Source organism: Aricia agestis, chromosome 13, assembly GCF_905147365.1.
Source record: "Aricia agestis chromosome 13, ilAriAges1.1, whole genome shotgun sequence".
NCBI classification, from domain to species: domain Eukaryota; kingdom Metazoa; phylum Arthropoda; class Insecta; order Lepidoptera; family Lycaenidae; genus Aricia; species Aricia agestis.
In genome coordinates, this window is record NC_056418.1 from 5098297 (window position 1) to 5125718 (window position 27422).

Consider the following 27422-nt stretch of genomic DNA (forward strand, 5'->3'; position numbering starts at 1 on the left):
GTCTAAACTCTAAACTGCCAAAAATTAAAAAAAAAAATAGCTCGAATAAATGTATAATTTCACTAAAATATTTCACACACCATAATAACGGAAAATAAACAAAAAAAAACTTGAGAGGTGTCAAAGGACACCCGGGCTTAGATAGGTATTATTTCTTATGTAAGTAATAAAAACCTGTATAGGGGAACTGAAGGCAAAATTGTATATTTAAGGCAAAACTCGTCTTACATCAACAAATATAGCTTTACTATTACATTTTTTATAGAATATCTTTATTATTAATCACTCTACAATTCCTATTAATCACACAGGCCATTTTGCCTGCGTGTGAAGGTAAAATGGACCACGGTAAAGGGCAAAATGGTCCCAATGCATATGTCATTTGGGGAATACCTTTTACAAATAAATGTTGTGTACAACTAAACTACAATGTGCCTAGAGGAGACAAATCATGCACTGCACCCGTCTTTTTTGTTTTTAGGTTGTCATGAATAAATGTCACATTTTGAAGTTAACCGTTTTACCCCTTTCATTCTTTACATACTATATTAAAGTTAAAATCATGCAGAACACTGTGTCATATCATTAAATAGAAAATATTAATTACAACAAAAGTGCGGACTGGTCAAAAATTGTGTTTTTTACATCAAAATGTGAAAAAAATATTTAACCGCAATAAAAATCCGCTGCTCCGTATGACAGTTTCGCCGGCAATGACCGAGAACGGGAAGGGCCCGAGTAATTAGTATCGTTACCTAACAAATAGATGGCCCTAGTAGGTTTCAAGTAATTTGACCGTTCCGTTTTGCCTGCATGGTCCGTTTTGCATGCAGTTCCCCTACACTCAAAAATAGACGTCGCTTCACCGCACTGTTCAATGCCAGAGAGGGGGAGAGAAACAAGCACTACCGCACGGCTTACAACTATTTAGCATTTTTGCTATAGTTGTTAAAGTAACTAGTATAACATGTAAACTGGACCTTCGTTCCATCCGGGTGTCCTCAAGTTTTTTATGATGATAATCTTATTCATTGCACCTTGAATAAATTATTGTACAAATATTTCCGGTTTCCCACACCGGTTTCATTGAGACCATCCCACAGGAGTAATTTTATAGCGCTCAAATGTGTGCACAGTACACAAGAGTAGGTATACTCTCTATTCCTTTTACTCTCCTAGCCCAGTGGGCCGAAAGAACGACGCGACTGGCGAAAGATCAGGCGCAGGGCCGACTTTTTACATGCCATCCGACGCATGGATCATTACTTGTCAGACGATTAGGTGATCAGCCTGCATTGTCCTAACCAATCTTGGAAATAAAATATTGTTTCCAACGCGAGAATCAAACCCACGACCACGCTAAACCACTGGACCACGGAGATCACGATACGTTCTTGTAAATACTTACCGACGTTTTTTGTATAAATTAAATTGAAAAAGTTATTTCATCATCATCATCATCATATCAGCCTATATTCGTCCAAAAGTTATTTATTAGCAATAAAATATTATATTATGGCAAAATATATTATTTGATTTATTAATTTTGCGCACATTAACAGTTTGTATGCCCTGTTCAAAGAAACGCATAATTTTTTTAAGTGTTCGGGAGCACCACCCTGGAACTGAGTTGTCCCATGGGCATGCCGATGACATGCCGATCGCGCGATCCGCTGCATTATTGCATGACGAAAAATTAAACCACTTGTAAATCAATGTACAGCACGTAGTTTGCATGTCATTCGCGTCATTCACTACAATAAACGATCATGCGTGAATTACAGCACGTAACTCATGTCGTGCTGAAAATTTAAAGAAGTTGTAATTCAATGTACAGCACGTGGTACAGCACGTAGTTTGCATGTAATTCGCATCATTCACTGAAATACACGATAATTCGTGCATCACAGCACGTAATGCATGTAATGCAGAATTACCGTTTAGCGAGCGCATAACACAAGCTAAAAATCTTTGTAAAAGTTGAAGAACGCTACGCGAGCTACGTAGGTGCTACAAAGTCCGTAGACTGCTACGAACACCGCTACGAAAGTGCTACGAATCTTAAAACTTCACTCGTATTTAAAATTTAACTTTACTTTTCATTGTACCATCGAGGAAGTTGATTCCTATGCAATTGACAGACCAACGTTATTTGGTCGAATATGTCAATTCAATGTTAATTGTGATCTGTCAGCTGGGTTTGACGTAACGCAACCAAACTACTTAGGTCCCCGATTTGCATAGGAATCAACTTCTCTGATAGTACAGTCTACTTGCCTGTTACTTTGTTCGTATTAACACTGTCAGTATCCCACGTTAACGGTGTATTTTTTTCGGTACAAAATGCTCAAGCGTTATTCGAAACTTTTGATTTCTGTTTTAAAAACCTGTTCATGAACCACGTATAGCAGATGAACGTACTTATAATACTACTAATACTAATACACTTCCATACTTATAATAATAGCTAATAGGTAAACTAATAAAATGGATCTACAAAGAGAAAATAGCTATACAACTGCAAAATATTCTAATAAATAATAAATTAAACTTTTAAAGAAAAGATTATAACACCTAACCCTAGTCTGCTACAAAGGACAAACATTTGAAACAAAATGCAAAGAGATAATAATTAAAATCCTTGAGCTTTAGGAAAATGCATTATACGCATGAAAAAGAAATTCCCTCCGGAATAGCATTTTAAACATAAACATTAGGGTGGAGCGAAAAATGTTTTTTTTGATATTCGTTTCGGCATACCTATAAAAAGTTGCTGTTACTGTTCACAAATATGCGTACAGAATTTTATTTAGATCATAATAAATTTAGAGATGCCCCCAACGTCATGAACTTTAGAGAAATTCGAAAAACTTTGTCAAAAACCACCAACTTCTAATATTGCCAAATTAACGCTGAATTATATTATGTGTATTCCGTTATGTTCATAACTGTTTAAGCTTGAATATTGCTCAGATAGATGGGGAGATTGAAGCAGGAGAGGTGATTTCATTGCACTTTTCAATCGTTGTCTGAACGCCATAAAGTGCGCGCTATTATTGTAATTCTGCTTGTGAGAAACAGTGATTGTAAGCACTTCCCACAAGAAAATAAACTCCTGTAAGTAATATTTTTAAATTTCTGTTCACTCATACTATAATAATACTATTTTCAATATAATTTATACCTAGTATTTCTCTTTATTACAGTCATAATATGTCGTCAAAACACGAAAAGAGACATGTTATTCCATTTTTGGTTTATCGGAGAAGTTACCAGTTTCTCAACTACCGACTCATATTTCTGTTATAAAAATTACATAATTATTAATTATTATAAATCAAAGCTGGACAAAACAACAAAAGAGCCGACAGTTCATGATGTATCCCAAAGACTGGCTACGGAAATTTTACATATCTGGCGAAAAGCGTCGCTTCCCAAAAAAGAAGTATTAGGTATTTACTTGATTAAAGAACTGCAAGAAAAATGATAATAGGACGTTTAGATATAAATGATACTAAAAAATATGAAGAAAATAAAAATACAAGACAAAGAATGACTTCGTAACAAAGAGATAATGGATCCTAACCAGACGTCTTGTTCTCGTTCTTTGCATGATGACTTAACAACCGAAAAAACGAGTTCCAGCGATTGTAGCTTCTTCTTGTAGCTTCTACAAGCTAATCAATCGCCAAAATAAATAGCTGCTCAGCCACCCAAGAAAAAGAGATTCAATTTTCCATCATTAGCTCTCGTATGCGAACGTACCTGAGTCTCTGACAGAGCAGCTGCTATTATAGCTTTATCTGCTTCTTTATCTGTGTTAAAAGATGTTGATTGTTCGTATTATTATATCAAAGGATTCTAGTTCTGTCATTGATCGTTAAAAATGCGATGAGAAATAATGAAAAACAGATTAGCACACACGATGCAGATCGCAAATATAAAAGTATACGCAGAATTTATTTTGATGTAAGAAAAGGTGGCTGAGATTGTACAGTTGTTAATATAGTTTTCAAAAGAAATATTATGCGTTTTATGGAAGAAGTAATTGACAAACTATTATAGTAGTTTTTTGTTTGAAATGCCTAATTGTGAAATAATAAAAACAATTAAATACCATACAATCTCCTTTTTCTGATGATCATTCCTTGATAATATATCATAAATATTTAAATTTTCTCGATAAAAACATTGATACCACTAACCAGAGCCTGTAGTCAAGACATTTTCTTTATCGATTCTTTATAGAATCGTCGATCAAAATGTATAGAATTGACATTAGACGAGTCGAACGTCAACGCGAATATTCGCGAATTTTTAAGTCAATTCCATACATTTTGATCGGCGATTCTATAGAAAAGCGATAAAGATCAGGTCTTGGCTAAGGCATCAGGCTTTTATTTAATGTATTATAATGTAGTTTTTTTTTACAAGGAACAGCAGATATAGAAAAATACTATTTGTCAAAACTAAACCAATGTTTTCAAAAAATTCGTATTTTTCGAAATTTCAATTGGGTTGGGGCACCTCATAACATCAAGACAAGTAAACTATATTTTGTATGCAGAATTTACTCATCAAAGAGCAACTTTCTATAGCTATGGCATTAAAAACAATGAAAAAAAAATTTCTTCATACATTATCGCTCCACCCTAATAAACATGTATGGACGAGACATGTCTAGGTATTAACTGTCCCTATCTGAACTGCCCCACTTCTGAAATTATTAGAGGTAGCTTCGATTTAACATTTGTCATTAAAATCCTGCGTTACATAATCGTCACATACATCTGAATATTTGTTAAGATTATAATTATTACTTATATTATGATATTTACTACGTTTTAATTAATTTATGTGAAACAGTGACTAATTAACAACGTTATTGAAAATATGAAGTCATAAAAAATCATAGAAATTAAACTTACAAAACTTCCCGATAAGCTAAACGATATAAAGCAGGTCCTTAGCCACTTTATTTTTTTAGATATACCATGAAGAAAGATGTCTTGGAGATCTTATTTTTAGAAATATACGTCATAGCCCACCCTTAGCTTAGAAATCATTTCTAGCAAATGGCGTATTAAAAGTAGATTGCCCCACACCGGTGATGAAGCGAGGAAGCAATACAACTTATAAAACGTTTTCACATACTGGTACGTTTTCATATATTGAATGCTACATAATATTATGCCGAGATTCGAGAGAGATAGAGAAATTATCAGGCAGGAGCCGTACATTTTGCTGTCATAAGAACACATTCAAAAATATGTCATATAAAAATAATTAGTACTAATGTATGTCCTATCTTTCCCGATACTTGTATGGACATAACATAATCGGATTAAATAATTTAAACGTGAAAAGAGGTAACAGATACATTCGCATAGTACCTAGATCCTAAATATTATATTAATATGGATTATCCTATATCCTTAAAATATATTATTTTAAATTGTTGGGTACTAAGGCTTAAAGCCATAAATTATGTTATAATTGTGTCCATTAAACATATTACGATTTACGGTCGACATATTTTTTCAGACATTTGATTACCAGATTACCCTCAATATTATATGCAAATAATAATTATTCATACCACTTGGACCAAGTTGGTTTATTTTTACTCTGTACGGTAATGAAGAATATACTACATAATATTATTATTATTATACATATTGCCTACATTGTAGGCAAATATTAATAAGCTATTATTTCATCTATTCGTAAGTAGGACATGCAACACGAGCTAACTTCATGAACCTGACGATGTATAGATCTCTCTCTAGAGACGATTCTAATAATATGCCTCAGAAAGATAAGTAAACTTTTTATTATCATCATTATTATTCACTGTCTGAACACTTTATTAGTAGTTAATGGAATCAGGCGTTACTTTGCGGCAATCCATAGCTTAAAATTTAGTTTGTTATTCTTTTTAGCAATATTCCGCGAAATAAACTTCCACCTTTAAGTAAATGAGTGAGTGATGCGTACAGCACCTACCTCCTCCCACTCTGTCTATGCGTACACTTGCATGCAAGAACCTGCAAACACTACCACCACACAAGCATTAATGTTGGCAAATCCGTGCAAGGCCCCTCACTACCATGCAGATTGAAAAGAGGGTTCTTGCATGCGAGTGTACGCATAGGCAGTGTGGGAGGAGGGAGGTGCCGTACGCATGCCTATGCGTACACTCACTCATTTACTTAAAGGTGGAAGTTTATTTCGCGGAATATTGCTAAAAATAATAACAAACTAAATTGAACTTTACTAGTAAAAATGATATGCGTGATACTACTGTAAGTATTTGCACTAGCACATTGCAATCATAAGTTTTACAGTTTATGTCTAGTCAGTGATATAGAGCGCGGCTCTTGACTCGGAGGTCGTGGGTTCGATTCCCACGTTGGAAGCATGTTATCTCCAAGTTTGGTTAGGACAGTGCAGGCTGATCACCTGATTGTCTGACAAGTAAGATGATCCATGCGTCGGATGGCATGTAAAAAGTCGGTCCTGCGCCTGATCTCTCGCCGGTCGTGTCGGTCTTCCGTCCCACTGGGTTATGAGAGTAAAGGAATAGAGAGTGCTCTTGTGTACTGCGCACACACTTGGGCACTATAAAATTACTCCTGCGTAGCTGGCCTGGTTTCAATGAAACCGGCCACCGTCACCGAAACCAGTGTGGGAGCTATTATTATTATTAACTTTTTAAACTCAGATGAAAATTATAATGCAAAGTAGATCTTCTATCTCTATTTGATATTCATCAAGTGTCCTTGTGGAACAGTTGCGAAGCCGATATAAGTTTAATATCCCCCGTGTTGAAGTAATGATCACAAATTATATATTTGCATTAAAACTCCTTTACAACTTCTTGATAACGGTGAATGGGGCCTTGACATAAATAAGATTTGTGATCTGTCCTAATTTTAATTTCTACTTTTTTTTTTATAAAATTGGGGGCACACGAGCAATGGAAAGCAACTACGGTCGAACATGGACACTCGCAACATCAGAAGAGCAAGTGCGTCGCCGGCCTTTTTTTCACTTCTTTACGATAATAATAATTATCCTAAAGAAATGCCGTGAGGGATTGGGTGATCACTGATCCCATCAAGGATATGTATGAATCGCTGCGTCTGAAGAGATGGTAAGTAGACGCTGCCCTGCCCACTAAAACTCGGCGTACTGCGAGAGCACCTAGCCGAAGACATGAGCTGTTTTACAGACCTCCCAGGATTTTTCAGCGCGTGAATGACTTTTATAGGGCGTGAATGTAAATACAGATGTCATATAATTTACCTTACCATAATTCTGCCACACAAAAATATGACATCTGGATCATGGATCAGAGCACTAGCGCACTAGCGGCGGCCTCCGAGAGCTTGGTGACTACTAGGGTAGGTGCGCGTGGTCTATGGCGGTTCTATACTAATGGCCGCTTTACACGGGTGACTAAAGCCGCACGATTTCCGCCACACGGCGAAAATCAACCGTGTAAATGGCAATTCGTTTACGCCGCATGCGGCTAAAGTCGCAAGCCCCAAAGTCGTGCGGCCAATTGCCGCATGCGGCTGGTGACTAAATTCGACCGCGCAAACGCTCAGACGCAAGCGATCGCTTGCTGCCAATACTACTGTTGACTGGTGATTTGCCGGGTGACTAAAATCGACCCGTTAGTCACCCGTGTAAATAGGGTGGCGATTCGACTTGGACAGGCGATTCGACTGGTGACTTGCCGGGTGACTAAAATCGACCCGTTAGTCACCCGTGTAAATCGACCATAAGCAGTGACGGATTAGCCCTTAATCAAATTAAGCAATTGCCTAGGGCATCACGTCTGAGGCACCAGAAGAGTAAAGGTTCAAAGACCGATTCTAGTTGAGATACGGATAAGGCCCACAGGCATGGATTGCTTAGGGTATCAAGTAGTCTTAATCCGTCACTGACCATAAGGTATCTATCTCGATGGCCTCCGCCGCTGCGGGCCTAGCCGCTAGTGCGCTATATTGTTTTAAAACAGTTGTCAGCGGCATTCTAGTCGGATAACCTTTCTATTATGTCCACGAGCCAAGTGCGAGTTGGACTCGCGCACGATGGGTTGCATAATATGAACAATAAAAAGCAATAAAAAAGTTTCTAGAATTTTTTTATAGCGACAAAAAAATATTCTTTCGTCCAGTAATTAGTAACAAATAGAGATACAATACGGAAACCATACATTTCGTCAAATCTTATATATAAAAATGGATTTACAAATGTGTTAGTCGCGCTAAAACTCGAAAACTGCTGAACGGATTGGGCTGATTTTAGTCTTAAAATATTCATAGAAGTCCAGGGAAGGTTTTAAAGTGACACAAAGTTCACCGGGACAGCTAGTCTATATATATATAAAAATACATTTTCAAATATGTTAGTCGCGCTAAAACTCGATAACGGCTGAACGGATTGGGCTGATTTTAGTCTTAATACATTCGTAGAAGTCCAGGGAAGGTTTTAAAGTGACACGAAGTTCACCGGGACAGCTAGTATAGTTATATTTTGTTCGCTAGATAATATGAATAGCTGCAATACATTTATGTTTACTTAACGTTAATTTAATGAATATTTTAACATAGACTTATTTTCCGGCAAACTCTTTAATTAAAAATTAAGATAAGTTAGTCTTAATTTTTATTTTTTTCTAGTTAAGTTAATCTGAGTGCGGCCGTAAGGTCGTTTCTTTTAAATACTTTTGAAGTTTTGACGAAAAGGTCGTGTAAATATTTTTAAGGCCGCGACCCGAGTGGCCTAAGGTTCGAGGGACGTTATATAAATAATGAATTGGTCCTTAAAGCTGCGCGTGCACTGGATCGGAATCGGAGCGTACGGATTTGTTGCTTTGTATTGATTTGTATGGTACTGCGTGCACTGGATCGGCATTTCTGCACCTGAGACCGGAATTCATGCCGATGACGTCATCCGCAGCCGCGTCTATGGGTCAATTTATATATTTAGTGCAGAGTCAAAGCGCATCGAAACAAAGTATCAAAACTGAACATAGCAAATCCAACCTTAACTCCAAAGCTTTAACGCACACATTTCATATATACATTAATAACTAAATTGCCGATGCGGAATCCGAATGCAGTGGACGCACCCCATCGGCATTTCGTAAATGACGACGCTCCGTACGCTCCGATTCCGATCCAGTGGACGCGCAGCTTAACACGTACGTTTTCACACGTTTAAATGGCTTTAAACACCGAAGAACTGTACTTCTGTAATTCCTTTAGGGTGGGTTGCACCAACTTACTTTAAATATAACTGTAACTTTAACTTTAACTACAATGCAAAATGTCAAATCTTTGGTTAAAGTCAATAATGGACGCCATATTTGACGATAACCTTGAGCTCGAAAAGGCTTTAAATGAACTCATCATACTTTTTCTCCGACGAGCCGAACTCCGACATTTGCGTAATACTCCATATTATTGTTTAACCCTTAATTCGACGGATTTTTTTTTCGCGATTTTTAATCTTTTTGTTCATATACCTTTCCTTTAGTGTCTAAATATGTACAGAAAAATATTAAAAAAAATCCCTATTTGACAATTTTCGAGAAAATGATAGTATAGTTTATTATACATTGCCGGGTTCCTACAAAACATACTTCCAATATATACGTATAGCCCGCTATGCAACTCTGATTCAGAGAACATTACATTTAATATTTTTTTTAGAAATAAAATAAATTAAGAAGAAATAATTGGTTTCTAGGCTAAGTAAAGACTGATAATAGCTGTTTCTATAGCCTGTTATATCGATTAGCTTAAACTGTGACATTTATTGGGGATGAAACATAGGGGTAGTTTTAAGTTTCTGCAAAAAATAATTATAAGAGTCCTTTTTTTGGATCTTAAATGTCCACAGAGTCTAGTAGCTACATTTTAGACTTAACTTCAAACGTAATATTCTACAAATTGGAGTTTTTTTAAGGATTTGAAAATGAATCAAAATTTGACTACTAAGAGCATTCGCATATGAAAGCTTCTGAAGCTTCAAGTAGAAGTATTTATCAACTGGCTGATTACAAAAAGCATTTAAAAGATGCTTTTAAGGTTCTGATCTGTAAAAAATAGAATTTCAATAAAATACAGCCATATAACTTACTTATGGCTGGTTGGTAAAAGCGCAGTAATGATAAAAACTATGAAAGCTCTAACACGATGTTTCATGACCTATAATAGAGTCATATACCTAGAGAGCCTTAGTAAAAACATTGGAAAAGATAATATAATATCAAAAACCAATTTAATAGCCATCTAAGTGCCTACTAAAATGCTTTAGTCAAGGAGGTTGGTGAGAATTTTCATCTAGACAGTAAAGATCAATTAGTTAAATTTAACTTGTAAAAATACGTCAATTATCGTGTCCAGTTATACTTTTGGTATGGTAATTATACTTTTTTTTCAAAAATCATTGATATCTAAAAAGAAAAGCCTCGAACTAGCAATTTATCAATGTTTACAAAATTATGAATATCAGAAAAACTTTTTTTCAGTAAGCTACATCTTACTCAATGAGGAAAAGAAAACTTTTGTAAGAGCTAAGAGAGGGTAGACATATAAAATTCCTATAATAACCAAAATATTTCTCATAGAACAGTACACAAGTAAGCTAAGACTGAAGGGGCCGAAAAATTTTCACATAGATATTATCAAATATGAGACCAAACATCGAAATATTAAGTCTAATGGAGACCATGGACGAAGTATAAGTCCAGCTAATCCAACAGCTCCAGCTGCAGCAGTTAACAAAAGGTCCAGGATGATATAACTTACTTCACCTTTAATTCGACGAAGTGAAACCCGCGAATTTCGTAGTGTGATTTCTGAGAATGTGGCAATGTATAATCGGCTAAACGTATACATTGGGCATAATTATAGGTACAATATGAAAGCAGATTACTCCAAATTATTATTCAGTCGCATGATTCAGATAGTTAGACAATAAATAACTATTGCTAAAGTGTAACTTAGACCGTTATAAATATCTTAAATGACATTATTTAAAAACGTATCCTGCAAACGATCGACTTTGGCTTACATTTTTTTATTTTTTATATTATTTTTCTTTGAAACATTTAAAATAGTATTTTTTTATTAAATCTAGAATAGTTTTTTAATAGTATAATACAGAAACCTCATGAAAATATGGAATAATTTTCGAGCTAGAATTTTTTAAAGAAAACGTATAGCCCGCTATTTAGGGTCGAATTAAGGGTTAAGAATATTACAATCCGAAAAAAATTGGCTCATAATAGGTTAATAACTAAATAAATTATGTTATTCGTGTAGGTTATATTATTCAATGTTGGTCGTGATCTTGGTCGTGATCTGTCGTATAAGCTTGACATCATCTGAACAAATTATGTCGGTCCGACGTGTATGAAAAAATTGCTTTGATAGTCCTTAATATTATACTATATTAGCAGTAAGAGAGATGTCGAGAAACTTTCAATTTAAACCAGTTTTTATTATCTTAATAGAGTGTGCTAAAAACACATTCTCAAAAAACATTAATTTGTCTGGTGCAGTCGGGGAAAACAAATAAAATACTTTAAAAGTTATTTTGCAGTCTTAAGGTGACGCCGCGTTAAAGTAAAAAATCGTTTTAGATATGTTTCAGATCGCTTGTTTTCTATGAGAGGCCGGGCCGGTCTCTTATAGAAAACAAGAAATGGAACAGCAAGAAATGGAAAGGGCGTAAGCACAAAAATAAGGGCGTAAGCGAGAAAATGGTTTTTGTCGCGTAATTTAAAAACCATAAATTACACCGAACACAATATACACCGAACCGGTGGTAGGCAACATGTAGTTCAACGTTCTGAAAACATTTGATTCTATTCAGAAATAAAACAATTTTTATTTATTTATTTATTTATATATTTCTTATAAGCTATGGGCAAATTATAGTGTATGCTTGAACTAATCTATGTAAAAATTTTGGAAGCTTAAATCACTCTCCTCTGTTGGCAAAAATAGAATCCCTGTTTTTATAGAGGTCTTTTTGATTAATTATTCTGTGTTATAAAAGTTGACCAATCGTGTTATGCTATGGGCAATTCAAAGATAAAGACATGATGAATAATGACAAGGAACTTTAATTTCTTAGCTTTAGTCATTGTTGAGAAAAATCGATATCGCTGCAGCCAAATTATCAAGGCGTCACCTTAAACTAGTGCAGTTATAATCTAATTTCGCGAAGCAACAAACTGAGTTAGAAGTTAAAGTGAATATGGGATATACGGCCCTCCTTTGATATGCGGAAATTAACTTAAGTGATGGCTTGACGTTAGGGTAATTTCATCAGATGATTTGGATCCGTTGTAACTGACTACAGACTGTGATGTGTAGGTAAGACCTATAATATTATGTAGAAACTAGGTAGGTCGACAACAAATTATAGGCTACTTGACTCAAACTGAATTTTGTTAAACAGATGCGTATTTCTAGTAGAACTTGGCCTAGGAGGAATTAATAAAAGGTTATGATTGATAAATAAAGTCGATTTGAAATATTAATAATAGAAGTTGACGAGGCTTTAAATGCAATTGTGGAGAGCATACGGGTCGAAAATGAAAGGTTTTGCAGGCCCAAGCATGCGGGCAGGAAATCCAAACTTTCGGATGAGACACTCAAACTTATGAGGGAACGGAGGGAAAACACGGACGTCCAGAGAGGGATTCTCCAACGCAGTTGGTACCCTCCTGGGGTAACAAATTGTTTTTCAACTGCGGCATTTCTAGGGGGGTAGGGGATTGGGCCTCCGGTAAACTCACTCACTCGGCGAAACACAGCGCAAGCGCTGTTTCACGCCGGTTTTGAGTCACATATATAAGTTGTTTTCTAGGATCATTACGAATCGCCTATCCAATAAACTTGACGAATGCCAGCCACCGGAGCAGGCTGGGTTTAGCAGAGGCTTTAGCACCATAGACCATATTCACACCTTAAGGCAAGTTGTACAAAAGTCACATGAGTAATGGCAGCCATTGTGCCTTGCCTTTGTATACTATGAGAAGGCTTTTGACTCTGTTGAGACCTGGGCTGTTCTGGAAGCCCTGCAACGATGTCAAGTCGATTGGCGTTACGTCGAAGTTTTGAAAGGTCTATATAATGCCGCGTCTATGTCCGTCCGAGTACAGGGGGCCACAACAAGGCCAATCTATTTGCATCGAGGAGTGAGACAGGGGGATATTATTTCCCCGAAACTGTTCACAAATGCGTTAGAGGACGCCTTCAAGACCCTAAACTGGAAAGGACGTGGCATAGACGTTAATGGCAAGTACCTCTCACACCTTCGTTTCGCTGACGATATCGTCATATTGACAGAATCGTTGGACGACTTGCAGGAAATGTTGAACGACCTAAATGAATCTTCGCGGCGGATCGGTCTCGGGATGAACTTGGACAAGACGAAAGTCATGTTCAACGAACATGTTCTCCCGAGACCGGTTGCAGTTAACGGTATCTTTCTCGAAGTCGTACGGAATATGTCTATTTGGGGCACATACTGCGGGTAGGTAGACATAACTTCGAGAGAGAAACTGATAGGAGGATACAGTTGGGTTGGGCAGCATTCAGGAAGCTAAGCCACATTCTCACGTCACATATTCCGCAGAGCTTGAAGACGAAAGTCTTCGATCAATGCGTGCTTCCCGTTATGACCTACGGGGCGGAAACCTGACCTTTTACAGCGGGGCTAGCTCGTAAGTTTTCCGTCGCTCAGCGTGCTATAGAACGCGCTATGCTCGGAGTTTTTTTGGCGGATAAGCTTCGAAATGAAACAATTCGTCAAAGAACTAAAGTCACCGACATAGTGCAAAGAATCAGTACGCTGAAGTGGAACTGGGCTGGTCACGTAGCTCGAAGAACAGACGATCGCTGGAGTAAACTTACTCTGGAATGGAGACCAAGGCTGGGAAATCGGGGTGTAGGTCGACCTCCAACTAGGTGGGACGACGATCTCCGCTTAGTTGCAGGCCCATGTTGGATGCGAGTAGCAGGAGATCGGTCATCTTGGCGTTCATTCAGAGAGGCCTATGTCCAGCAGTGGACGACTATAGGCTGATATGATGATGATGATGATGATGTGACGAGGATGATATAGGTACTTTTGTTGATGTTTACCTGATGGAAACATTAGGGCATGTAAATTGTTGCTTTCAGGCGCTCGCAGGGGGTTCGCCTAACTCAATTACGTTGACGTCACAAGCCAATCAAACTCATTATTATGAAGAGAGTACACGAGTAAGAAAAACAAGTTGATCTCATGTTGGTATGATAGTAATAATGCCAATTTGTTTAATTCAAACCAGATCAGCTAATCTGAAATTATTTAATAGTGCCCTAGTGTGTGCAATACTAGAGCTTTCTCCTTCTTTACTCTTATTAGATTATTATCTATAACACTGGCTTATTAGCCAGTGTTATGGCGCAGTACCGACTATTTAAATGTCCATTATTATTAGTAATCCGACGCATAGATCACAATATTTCGTGGTAGCCAGTAGCTACCGCAAAATGTTAACGAATCTACAAGTTTTTTCGTAACGAAGCGATTTCAACTCGGCTAAAGGTCCTTTTGATCTGTCTATTAACAAGGAAGACGATCCATGTGATCACCTGATCAGCCCGCGTAAGCCCAACTATGGTAACATCATTTCATCATCGCGGGAAGTGACTCACGACCTCCAGGCTCCAGCGGGGCTAAAATGGTCACATTTAGCAATTCCTCTCAATCAATTCAGCAAATGAATTATCAAAACTGTCAAAGTGACAAATGTCAAATGTCAAATTAGTACTAATTACTAGATATGAATTGCAAGCAGACTTGCATTTTGCGATTTTAAAAGAATGAATGAATCATATCATGATTCATAATATGATTCTTCAAAGCGACCATTTTAGCCCCGCAGCACACATGACACAACACTCTCGGAACTTCTGAACTTCATGGTTTGCAATCGTACTCCATATTCCACAAACGTGACGTCGATATCTAATCCTTGTGATGTAACGCGATCCGAGCACGTGCTTCGACGAGTGTTAATTAAAAGTTAGTCCAGTTATAATGGCTTAAAGCTTCATAGGGCAGGACGATTGGATTTTTTTTTTACCTTGTTAACAGTCTGTTGTTTGTTAGCTTGTGTAGGTTTGTACTATAAAAATAAGCCAAGTGCGAGTCGGACTCGCGCACGAAGGGTTTTCCGTACGGGTATAAAGCGAAAGTAGGCAAAAAATTGTGTTTCTTGTATGGGTAAAATTTATCTCTTATTTTAAGTTTTCTCTGTTAACGATTATGTGTACATAAATTATTAAATAAATAAAAAAATAAAATTTTAAGTTTTAATTAAGTAAATATTTAAGGGGGCTCCCTTAAATATTTACTTAATTAAATTTTTATGATAAATTATTAAAGTACAAATATAATGAAGGACTTTCTGAAAATTTCAAGTGCCTAGGCACTATTATTATTTATTACTATTATTATATACTATTATCATTATTGATTACGAGCGAAAAACCCTAAAAATCACGTTTGTTGTATGGGAGACCCCTTAAATATGAATTTAATTACGTTTTAGTACTTTTTGTTATAGCGGCAACAGAAATACACAATGTATGAAAATTTTAGAGGTCTAGCTATACCGGTTCTCGAGATACAGCTTGGAGACAGACGGACAGACATCGAAGTCTCAGTAATAGGGTCCCGTTTTTACCCTTTGGGTACGGAACCCTAAAAAGTTGCAGGCATAGATATTATTATATTATATAATATAGTGTATTAGCGTTTAAAGACTACAGTGAATATAATGTTACGTGTTAGGGTTCGAGGATTTTGGAGAGAAAGACCTGCTGACTCTCTTGAAGACTTTATTCACTAAGTCCAGGTCACACAAGCAGTGTGTGCTTGTGTCACCAAGTGTGAGGCTTGTGGTCTCAACACTTAGCACTAAGTCCAAACACTAATCACTAGGTCCAATCACTAAGCACTATCACTATCCTAGGTCGTAGCCAAGTCAAGTTCACTCACTATTAATCACTTGTTGTCACTCCGAAATCGCCTTGATGATAGCTCGAAACGAACTGAATTGCCGCGTCGTCTACCTGCGGCTTTTTTTATGGCGAGACGAATTCCAGAAAGTTCCCGATATACGTAAACAAGTGTCGGAACTTTCTAGGAGGCTCGAGCATGTACCACAATAAACATAAACAACTAAATACGTAAACAATTTTTTTTTTTTTAATGAAATTAGGGGGCAAACGAGCAAACGTGTCACCTGATGGAAAGCAACTTCCGTCGCCCATGGACACTCGCAGCATCAGAAGAGCTGCAGGTGCGTTGCCGGCCTTCTAAGGGGTAATAGGGGAGGGTAGGGAAGGGAATAGGGGAGGGTACGGAAGGAAATAGGGGAGGGTAGGGAAAGGAAAAGGGTAGGAGATTGGGCCTCCGGTAAACTCACTTACTCGGCGAAACACAGCGGAAGCGCTGTTTCACGCCGGTTTTCTGTGAGGACGTGGTATCTCTCCGGTCGAGCCGGCCCATTCGTGCCGAAGCATGGCTCTCCCACGTCAAATAAACCGGTAAACACGTTAACAAGACACTTCTAGAAAGTTCGAGCACAGTCTATTCGAGTATGTACTAGCGCACCTAACGCCATCTAGTATTGAGTAGGGGATTTATGTTGCCTGTGTTCCCTCGGTAAGTTTTGCTGGTTTGTCGCTAGATGGCACTACGTGTCCGTATACCATGTACCGTAACAATATTATTGTGTAGATCACAGAAATAAATCAAGATTCTTGATTCATTTCTACATAAGTACTTGATACAGCGGGTGTGAAAGCTATCAGATAATTAGGAGGCTACTCATATAGGAAAGAATATCGAAACTAATCAGTCTTTTCTGTATTTTTTGTCTTTAAAAACGGACCGACGAAAATACAGCCAAAACATTTTGTCACCCGGGTCACAGAAAATATATTAGTAGTACCAACAGAAGTCTCACTAGCGAAACCCGTTTAAAGAAATAACGACTCATGTTACGATACTATTAAGTTCAAATTCCGACCGCGCAGTGCTAGGTGCCTATCGCATTAATCTGTCTATCCTCTGTCTAGAAGAAAACAAAATATTCTTTTTTAATCTTATATCTTTACACGAGCAATTCGTATGTATATATATATATATATATATATAACTTTTACAATTTAAACATAGTAACTTGTGTTTATTTCTATGTAGTTTGTGCGTTTCTTTGTATGAAATTGGTTTATTTGCTATGTTTGTATAGTTTTTATCTACTTTTTATATTTAAATACCTTATATTATACATATTTCATTGGCCTTGCTTAATTGTTCATTTTTATAAGATTTATAACGATTTTGTCACAGCGTTTAAATCAGTATCTAAACTAATAATATTATCATTCTGCAGAGTTTGTTTGTTTGTTTGAACGCGCTAATCTCAGAAACTACTGGTCCGATTTGAAAAATTCTTTCAGTGTTAGATAGCCCATTGATTTAGAAAGGCTATAGGCTATATTTTATTTCGCTAAAACTAATAGTAGCTAAGAAATAGAGGAAAATGTGGAAAAAACGTGGGAAATTATATGAAAGGGCTTATTTGAACGCGCTAATCTCAGGAACTACTGGTCCGATTTGAAAAATTCTTTCAGTGTTAGATAGCCCATTTATCGAGGAAGGCTATAGGCTATCACGCTAAGACTAATAAGAGTAAAGAAATAGAGGAAAAACGTGGAAATACCGGAGTGAAATTATTTGAAATTGCTTATCATCTTAAGAATTACTGGCGCAATTTTTATGTTATTTGGCAAACATGAAGAATAGACCACGTGAAGGCACAAAGGCTATTTTTTGCGGAAAAATGTACGGTTGCGTGAAATTCCTAAACTACGCGCGGGACATCTATATATAATAAAATCGTAGGAAAGTCAATTCTGTACATTGAATATTTTTGTACAATACTTGCGATGTGATCTACTATGCTAACGCGGACGAAGTCGCGGGCAACGGCTAGTCATGAATAAAATTTCTCTATGATCAGTAAACAGTAGATACGCGACGAAAAATCTTGCGCGTGCGTCACCGCTCGCTTGTGAGTCCCTACGGATTGGCCACCCGCGGGTGGTACTTACAGTTCGATACCTATTCTCGCGAGTGGGACAGGCCTGCCCGGGTGTACTCGTAATAAACAGCATAGTAGCTTTTATGGGTTAAAAAAATAAGTTTTAGGATAGTGTACACTTCGCAGGAGAAACATTTTGGTAGAACTTTAAAGTTGTTAAGAGCGAAGAAATACTTTGATAACATAAGTTACCCCTTTAAGTTTCTTGATATTAGAGCGACACGTGTCGGCGGCACGCGTCGGCGGCATGCGTCGGCGGCAGTCGACGGCAGATGACGGCACGTGTCGGCGGCACATGTCAGCGGCAGTCGGTAGCAGTTGACGGCAGCCGTCGACAGTTTATCACGCTTGCAGTTGTGACGTACCACGTAAATGTAAGCGTCTACAGGTTGGTATCGTACGCAACGGACGTCTCGCATCTACGTCCACTGTATCGGCAGCGTACGGATTACCGAGTACCCAGTATATTCAAATAATTAGTCGAAACAAAGTTCCTAAGTCAAAATTTATGCTTTGACTGCCGTTGACTGCCGCCGACACGTGCCGTCGACACGTACCGTTCGTCTGTAAGAAGCTTTAGGGTGGGTTGCACCATACTTACTTTAACTATAACTGTAACTTTAACTATAACTTTTTAACTTTAACTACAATGCAAAAATGTCAAATCTTTGGTTAAAGCAAGGTTAAAGTCAAAATGGACGCTATATTTAACCATAACCATAGAGCTCGACAAGACTTTAATGCACGTGGCGAAAAAAGTAACTAACGCTGTCATCATACAAAAACGCAATTTTTAACAGTTCTCCTTTACCAGCAGCGCCTCCGCCCACGTTCATTTAAAGTCTTGTCGGACCAGCAACGTCTTCTGTCAAATTCTGTGGTCAAAGTTATGGTTAAAGTTAAATTAGCTTTAATTATAATCATAACTTTGACCATAACTTTAACTTTAACCATGGCTCTGGTGCAACCCACCCTTAAAATTTAATTAAGCCTTAACTATAACCATAACTTTAACTTTAACCACGCCTCTGGTGCAACCCAGCCTTAGTACAATATTAGAATAATAAAAATAATCTTTTTAAACTATTGCATAGCTTGTATCGCGGGCTTTGAGCGCGGCGACCGAATCAAGATATTCCGTAACGAAATAAAACTAACACTCCGACCAGGCACAGCGTTCGGTCTGTCAGTGCGGCGTTGCCGTGCATCGTCTAAGTTAAGAGGCCCATTCACGATAGGACTGCACGGCAGTCCTGCCGTGAATGGGCCTTTTTAGGCATGTTAACTTTATGGATGATAGACGCAGGTGCGGTCGGGCTGTAATAAAAAGTAATTGTCAAGGGCCCCGAAGACGATCAAACGGTTTGTCTCGTCTCGGTTCATGTTGTCAGTTGTCACACTTATCAGTTTAGTTGTCTGTGGTGGTGGTTGTCAGTTCACAGTTGTCAGTTGTCACTTGTCAATATTTCAAAACCGCTAAAAAACAAAAAAAAGATAGAAGTTTTCTCAATTCTCATTTCACTATTTTGTTGAAATAATTTGAAATAATTGTTTAAAATAGGTAGTTTACTAAGAAAATGTGTGAAGACGTGCACGATACACAAAACACGCAAACGCAGACTCAAAACTCTCAAGCAGAATGGAGTCAGTCCAACACTCCAGCGTTTATCCCAAATATTTGGGGGAGACTCTACTTCAGTACAGGGTCAAGAGGAAAACAATGCTGGCTCAGCGGCTCTAGTAAACCAGAATATTATGGTATGTCTTACTCAGTTTAATAGAAAAAACAATTTCAACTTTCATTTACTTACTACCCTCGCACGATTATTATTATTTCACGCACTTCACGTGCTGCCGTGCCGCTTGCGTGCTGCAGTAAAATAAAAATATTATCCAAAATTCCAGCAGTGACCTGTAGTTTTGTTATCTTTTGGATTCAATTTTACACTGGTTTTTATTGAACTTCTTCGTGGAAAAACATTTTTATTAGGTCTTCATTTTTTCATCAAAATACTTTGTCTATTTCAGACTTGATTGCCCAAGAGTTTACATTGGGCAGAGCTCTTTCAAGCACTATAGTTATAAAGAAAGACATTGTTCATATAGACATGTTGAAGATAATAAGCAAAAATCATTTTGTAATCAGAAGGGACCTATCGTAAGTTTGCCTACATTGTGGTTTAAATTTTGTAATGGTTAGAAAGAGGTCAATCATATGAGAAAGAAAAAACTAAGGGAAAATGAAAATTGAAAAAACATTTGTTTTACAGTGAAGCTTTGAGTCCTGCTATCTTGACTGATCTGTCCTACAATGGGACCTTCATCAATGGTATAAAAATAGGCAAAGGGAATAGTCGTGTGCTGGATGATAATGATGTTATTGCTATGACTCCGACATTTAAGAGTAAGTTTTTTATTGTGCGGTTGTATATAGTGGAGTAAAACATTTTTTTCCAATCTGTAGGTGTTTCAAAACTTTTTTCTTTTTAGTTTCATGTTTATACATATATTTTCTTTACTTTATTTTTACAGTGTTTGTGTATAAAGATTTGTTGAAAAATGAACAGGACCAAGTACCAAAAGAGATAGCCCAAAAATATTACATCTCAAAGACTTTAGGCCAAGGTGCTTGTGGTATTGTCAAATTGGCCTTTAACAAAGTAGGTTTTAGTTTTCTGTTTTTTTTTTTTCTTATGCATTTCTTATTTACTTATTTTATTTATGTCTTTTATTGATTTGATCGTGGGAATCACAGACACAATAAATATTCAATTGTTATGCGGCCGCCGGGAACCGCTTGGGGCTTGATGGGTTAATTACAAAATAAAACACATCTTTAAATCATGATTGGCTACTGAAGGTATTATTATGGTTTTAATGACTTTTTTATTTCAGACAACATGTACCAAGTATGCAATAAAAATTATTAAGAAGTGTAGACTGACTAATGGAAATTTCCATCAATTAAATAATCCTGAGAAAATTCAAAACGAAATTAGAATATTGAAAACCCTTAATCATGTAAGTACATAAATATTTTAAACTTTTACTTTAGAATTTAACACTGTAAGAAATGGTAAATTATATTGATAGATAAGTAACAAAACAATCATGATGATTGATATCATTATACTAAAACAATCTGATATATTTATTAACCTTTCACACCTATTCAGTCTGACACTGTGCTAACTCTCAAGGAACTTTGAAGAAACACTGGTGCCAGATAATAGAAATATAAACTTTTTTAAGTATTCATATTTTATATTTAAGTTTTTAATTTTAAATATTATGTAACACATATATTTTAATAGACATCCAGGAACACATAAAACCTTTTTCCTCATGGAACTTGGAACCAACCTCTCAACCATCCTCAACATTTCCAATTTGCAGAGCGTTTTCAATGCTTTATGTGCCCTATTTTTTTTTTTTACAGCCATGTATAATCTCAACTGAGGAGGCGTACGATTTCCCTGACACAGTGTACATCGTGCTAGAGCTGATGCAGGGAGGAGAGCTTTTTGACCGCATCTTCAAACATGGCCCCATGCCAGAGAACCTTGCGAGGTTCATGTTCCGACAGATTGTGTTGGCAGTCAAGTACTTGCATGCTAATGGCATTACGCATAGGGACTTGAAGGTATAATTGAGCTCAGTCATAGCCTAAAATTTTTCAGCACTATACTGTTTTCATTAGTTTATAAAGTATGATAGCAATACAAGTGAAAATTTGCACACATGGGCGTACCCAGGTTCTGGGCCAGGGGGGGGGGCAAATTACCCAGGTTCTGGGCCAGCGGGGGGGGGGGGGGGGGGGGCAAATTACGCATATTCTGGGCCAGGGGGGGCAAATCAGATTTTTATAAGCTGGGTGCTTATAATTGAATTGCAAACAAATGACAAAAATTCGTTTTATTATTTTAAATTTTTATATATGAAAGTACTAGATAATATACTTAGTAGCAGCTGCCCCCCCTGACTTTTACTTTACTGACTTTTAGTATTCTTTGTCCATTCTAAAAACTGTAGGCAATATATTATTTCGTTTTTATTGATACTATTTCTTTTTATACTATTTTACAGCTTGAAAATGTGCTATGTGAAAGTAAAGATGAAGAAACGAGAGTAAAGATTACTGACTTTGGTCTGAGCAAGTTTGTGGGTGAGCATAGCTTTATGAAGACTATGTGTGGCACACCCACCTATGCTGCACCTGAAGTGTTAAGGTCGAACGGCAGCAGCAGCTACGGACCAGAGGTGGATGTGTGGAGCCTGGGAGTTATGTTCTTTATCTGGTAAGAAATTACTTGAAAAAATATACAACTAATGCGTAACTCACTTACTAAAAGATTAAATATTTTTTTTGTATGCTCATTGCTCACGTCATAATTTTAAATGTTCTGTCTTTGTTTTCAAGCAACTTAATAATAATCAATGTGCCGCACATTATTTTTAATATTTGAAACGAGGCTCATTCCTCTGTTGTGTTATGATGCGGGAATGTAATTAACGCCCCAATATAATTTAAAATAGTGACAACGCTAATATTATCATTATAAAGTTAGTAAATAAAACATTAGTGCCTGCTGTCATGTGGACTAGCACTTACAAGGCAACGGAGCATTATGACAACGCTGTCAATCTTGGAGAAAGAAGAGTCAATAAAATTCGTCATAGATTCTAATTAATATGTGGCCTAAAATCCTACAATGATTCTTTTTTCGCTAAAAAAGTTTCTATTCCAGCCTCGTAGGTTACATGCCATTCTCAAGCGACTACGGGACACCCACAGTGGAACAGATTCTCAAAGGCCAGTACCGATACTCGGCGTCCCACTGGCGGACAGTGAGCTTGCAGGCCAAGCTGCTTATGAAGGGGATGTTAACAGTCGATGTACGAAAGCGGATAACGCTGCAGCAGATACTTGATCATCCTTGGATGCAGGTATGCATCTCCTAACATCCTAGAAAGTTTCATCAAAGGGACACATCCACAAACTATGGCACACGATTTTCATAATTTTTAAACCCCCCTCCCCCTTTGTCACAGGTGGTCACACTTGTGAGAGCCTGGGGGTCCTATTGTGACGTCACACATTTGCAATGTTACATCTAAAAATTAAGACCACCTCAATATTTTAAATTTCGTTTTTCAATTTATTAAATTTAAAATGTGACGTCACAAAACTTAGGACCCCTCGCCCTCCTCGTCACACCCTCCCCCCACTTTATGGGTGGTCACTTATAATATGCACTCTTTTTCAGACAAAAACATTATAGTTGAGTTCTTGTGATTACACCTTAATAATATCAAATATTTTGTTTCAGGATGATGATGTTATATTGAAAGTGGATGTGTTGCTGTGTTGCAATGTAAATGACATTGAGCTTGATAAAGAAAACCGTGACGAAGAAAATAATAATATGGCTACAAACGACAAGGTTGTGAAGTTGGCACAGTGCAATAATAAAAGAGCATTAAGCAATAGTTTCAGTTCCTGTGAACCAATGCCCAAGAAATTACGAGTTCAATGCACCGATGATTGCAATGACACGGGCTCCACAACTAGTTACAGTGATTAAATGAGCCAGACATATGGTCTATGGATGTATGAGACTGGCAAAATAGCTTTTGATATGCTTATAGTATACTTGAGTTGTATGTGCCATACTAGAATTGGGGCCCTCGCTCACTTCTTTAAGAAATGCTGTACTATTATATAGGCACTTCATATTGTGAATAACGGCATCTAAGCTTATAATAATCCAAGCTGGTAACTAAGCTTAAACTCTGCCTATTGGTAAAATATGAGCCGCAAGTCAGCAATAACCAGGAGGTAAGTTTTAAAATGTGTTGAATGTCATTATATAAAGTGAGCGAGGGCCCTAAGAGTTATTGACAAGTTATGTTTTGTTTGTAAATTGACATTTGACTGATATTTTGTATATTTAATAAGACATTACAAATATTGTATTTTGATGGCTTTTAAACTAGGTGCTTCTTCAGTAGGACTTTCGATGTTATCTCCATAATGCGAGTTGCATAAACGGTATTGCTTATTTGTAAACATTAAACTTTGACCCAGACTGCCTTATATGAGCCTTAGAATTTGTTAAGTAACTTTTATAACCCTAGCATACGGGAGGGTTACATTGCATCATAATCACTGTCTTAAAAAATAAAAACATGACAAATTAAGTTTAGGTACACTGGTACACACATTTCCTATATTATGCCATAAGCCAGGGGTTCCCAATCTTTTTCAGCCTGCGGCGCACTTACAAGTCAATATTTTGTCACGGCGCCCTTCTCTATCTAGCTATTACAAAAATATACATAAATAAACACCTTTAATGATTATAGTTAGGTTAAGCAAGTAAATAATAATAAACATACATTTCATCATCTGCCTGCATTTGTGGTTATGGTTAATGATGGAGGATCGACTCACGACGCCCCTCTTGCCTTTCCACGGCGCACCAGGGCGCCGCGGCGCACAGTTTGGGAACCCCTGTCATAAGCCATTGGACTGGTTTTCAAGTCAAGACTTAGAAATAATATTCACCCTTTTTTTCTAAAGGAAGAAAAGTATTACGGAGCACAGTATTCTGCTTGCAGGGCACAGACCGATGTCTGTGCCCTGCAAGCAGAATACTGTGCTCCGATGATGATCAAGATAGATGCATGTCACTCCATTTGTATGAAAACGAGCGTGCCACTTTTTTATAGCTACTGTGACGTACCGATGATAATAAAAGTGCCCATTACCTAGGCCAACGTTTCTATTTGAATTTCTACAGTTCAATACGGCACTTTTAGGCATTTAAGCATTTTTAAAATTATGATTGACGTCCGATTCCGGTAGCAGACTAAAGAACAGACTTTCGAAGACGAGCATTGCTCGTCGTTTGGGAGCACGATATGGCACGCGAAGTACATACACATGCGGTATCTATTATGGTCTATGTCTTTGTTGCAGGGCTATTATTTTTAAAGCCTCAAAGTTACTAAGATTTGGGACTTAATAATTTTATGAATATTACCATTGATGTTGATTTTAATGTTGTATTATAAATTAATAATATACAGTAGAGTAGCTCAGCGATTTCTTAAGACGTAGGTTACACGATCAGTTTTTCATCATTAATCTGATCCATCAGTCTGGGTGTCAACCCACAGATTGATGGACTGATCATTTTTTAATATGTACTTTTTATAACCATCAGTATTCCATCAATCAGATTGATGAAAAACTGATTGTGTAACCTATGTCTAACATTAATGCCACTGAACACAAAAACTCCCAATTCACATCACTTTACTATTTAAAGTTATCTGAAATTACATTTATGTATCTACACTCTATTGTATATAATTAATGTTGGTCTACCTCTGTTTTATGATTGAATTTTAGAATTCTAATTTCTTTGTTAGTAAGTATTAAAATTGTGATATTTTAATGATAATGTTAAATAATAATTTAATTAATATTTAATACCTTTAGTGCTTTTTGACAAAGCACTTAAAAGGTAAGGACGTATTTTATTAAATGTTACATTTCATTAATACCTGTAATTGTTTCCTATTACATTGTGTCATTCATAAAATACTCAGGTTTATGTCATTAGAAGTTGAAATAATGATAGTATTTTTATTCTTACATATATCCTTAAATTTTTTGTTCTGTTGTGTCATATTTTACTTTTTATTCACATTATTTACATTTCAAATATCTAATTTTAAAACGAGCAAGTATTATGAGGGAAATTGTACGGTTTTAGTATCTTAATTTTGTAAATGGTTGGATGAGAAACATTTTCAGATACGTATTGTATTTTATGAATGACTTACTTTTTAAATGTTAAAATGTTGTTATATTGAGATGTGTCAAAATGTTTGTTGGCATACTATGGTATGCCAACAAACATTTTAATTGTGTGTGGATTTGTATGAACTACTAGGGAAAACCTTATGAGGTTTTCCCTAGTAGTTCATACAAATCTAAAAAATTACTGGATTTAAGAATACAGAAGTACAATTTTTTTTTACTTCAAACTTATGGACTATGCTTTTTCCTGACCCACCGTTTGTGCCATATCATGGTTTTTAACAGCTGATTGTGAAATAAAACCGCATATTAAAAAATAAATTATGTATTTTCATTCACGATTCGATCTATACAATTATATTTACAACAAACGCTTCATTAGGAATCTTTAAAACAATTCAGTCTTTGACATTCTATACAGTTTAACTTCTAGTAACTATAATTGACTTTCTTTAAGAGGTATGAAATTAATAATTTGCCGTCAGCGTTAATACTTACTAAAGAAAATTCACTACGTGCCTTGCCTCTATTATACAGATTTTGAATAATGAGATTATTACCTTTAAAAGGGTCATTTTGGTATATTGTAGTTTAGATATAAATTAAGGCAGCAAGATTTTTTTTTTAATTTCAGCAGTGGCAAAATATTAACGTTGACGGTAAATTGATGGATGAAATAAATAAATCAACAATGTTAAACTGTATATATAAAGATGGATAATTATATAATTAAAACATAAATTAAGTAACTTTCCATTCAAAGCTTTATCATAAATGGTATGTGCACACTTGCTACTTTTAAAGGTAGGCGCAGCCTTTGAATACGTGCACAATAATATGTCGGGCCGCATATTCCCATACACTTTTTATGACCTCATAAAAACATGGCATATGGGCTATATTTATAAACTTTCTGTACTTAATCTTTGAAGTTAAAAGTCGCAAGTAAGCACACGATCTATGTCAAACAATATGAGGTATTCAACAAAATCTATTGCAATTTAAATGTTTCTAAAATAAATTAACAAATAATTTAATCATATCTGTTAGGCACATCTCTTCTTATTCCGACTTTGACAAAGTTCTATTTACTCACATTGATTAAAAATATTTTGATCAATCGATTGTAATTTTAATTATTCAGTCACCAATTATTACAATATTCACTATGTCTGATGACCAGTTTAGTTTTTAGTTTTATAAAATCAACCACAACTAAAACAGTTTCTGCCCAAAAGACGTTTTAGAATCAGCTGACAGTCAATGCCCTCATCTGTGTAAACGTCTTTACAATATGAATTTACCGTTCACCGGCAAGCGACTCGACCGCGGTCAACAAGAATTCAAATCAAATTCCAGTTTATCATTTATGACAAACTAATAGCTTTTATT

The 27422-nt window shown here is 36.5% G+C and overlaps 1 protein-coding gene and 1 long non-coding RNA gene across 2 annotated transcripts; one reads left to right on the top strand and one right to left on the bottom strand.

Annotated features, from left to right (window-relative positions):
- Positions 1-26335, bottom strand: LOC121733145. The gene is made up of 3 exons (XR_006036508.1): positions 26216-26335; positions 6867-6868; positions 1-14 (listed from the first exon to the last, which is right to left on the bottom strand). It is a non-coding gene; the product is annotated as an uncharacterized LOC121733145 (long non-coding RNA).
- LOC121733143 (ovarian-specific serine/threonine-protein kinase Lok) lies at positions 19661-24491 on the top strand. The gene is made up of 9 exons (XM_042123311.1): positions 19661-19957; positions 20228-20357; positions 20470-20603; positions 20732-20859; positions 21095-21220; positions 21639-21842; positions 22286-22497; positions 22948-23146; positions 23530-24491. Exons 1-9 carry the CDS (start codon positions 19777-19779, stop codon positions 23782-23784), a joined length of 1569 nt encoding a protein of 522 aa, XP_041979245.1. The 5' UTR covers positions 19661-19776; the 3' UTR covers positions 23785-24491.
- Positions 26336-27422: the final 1087 nt, after the last annotated feature.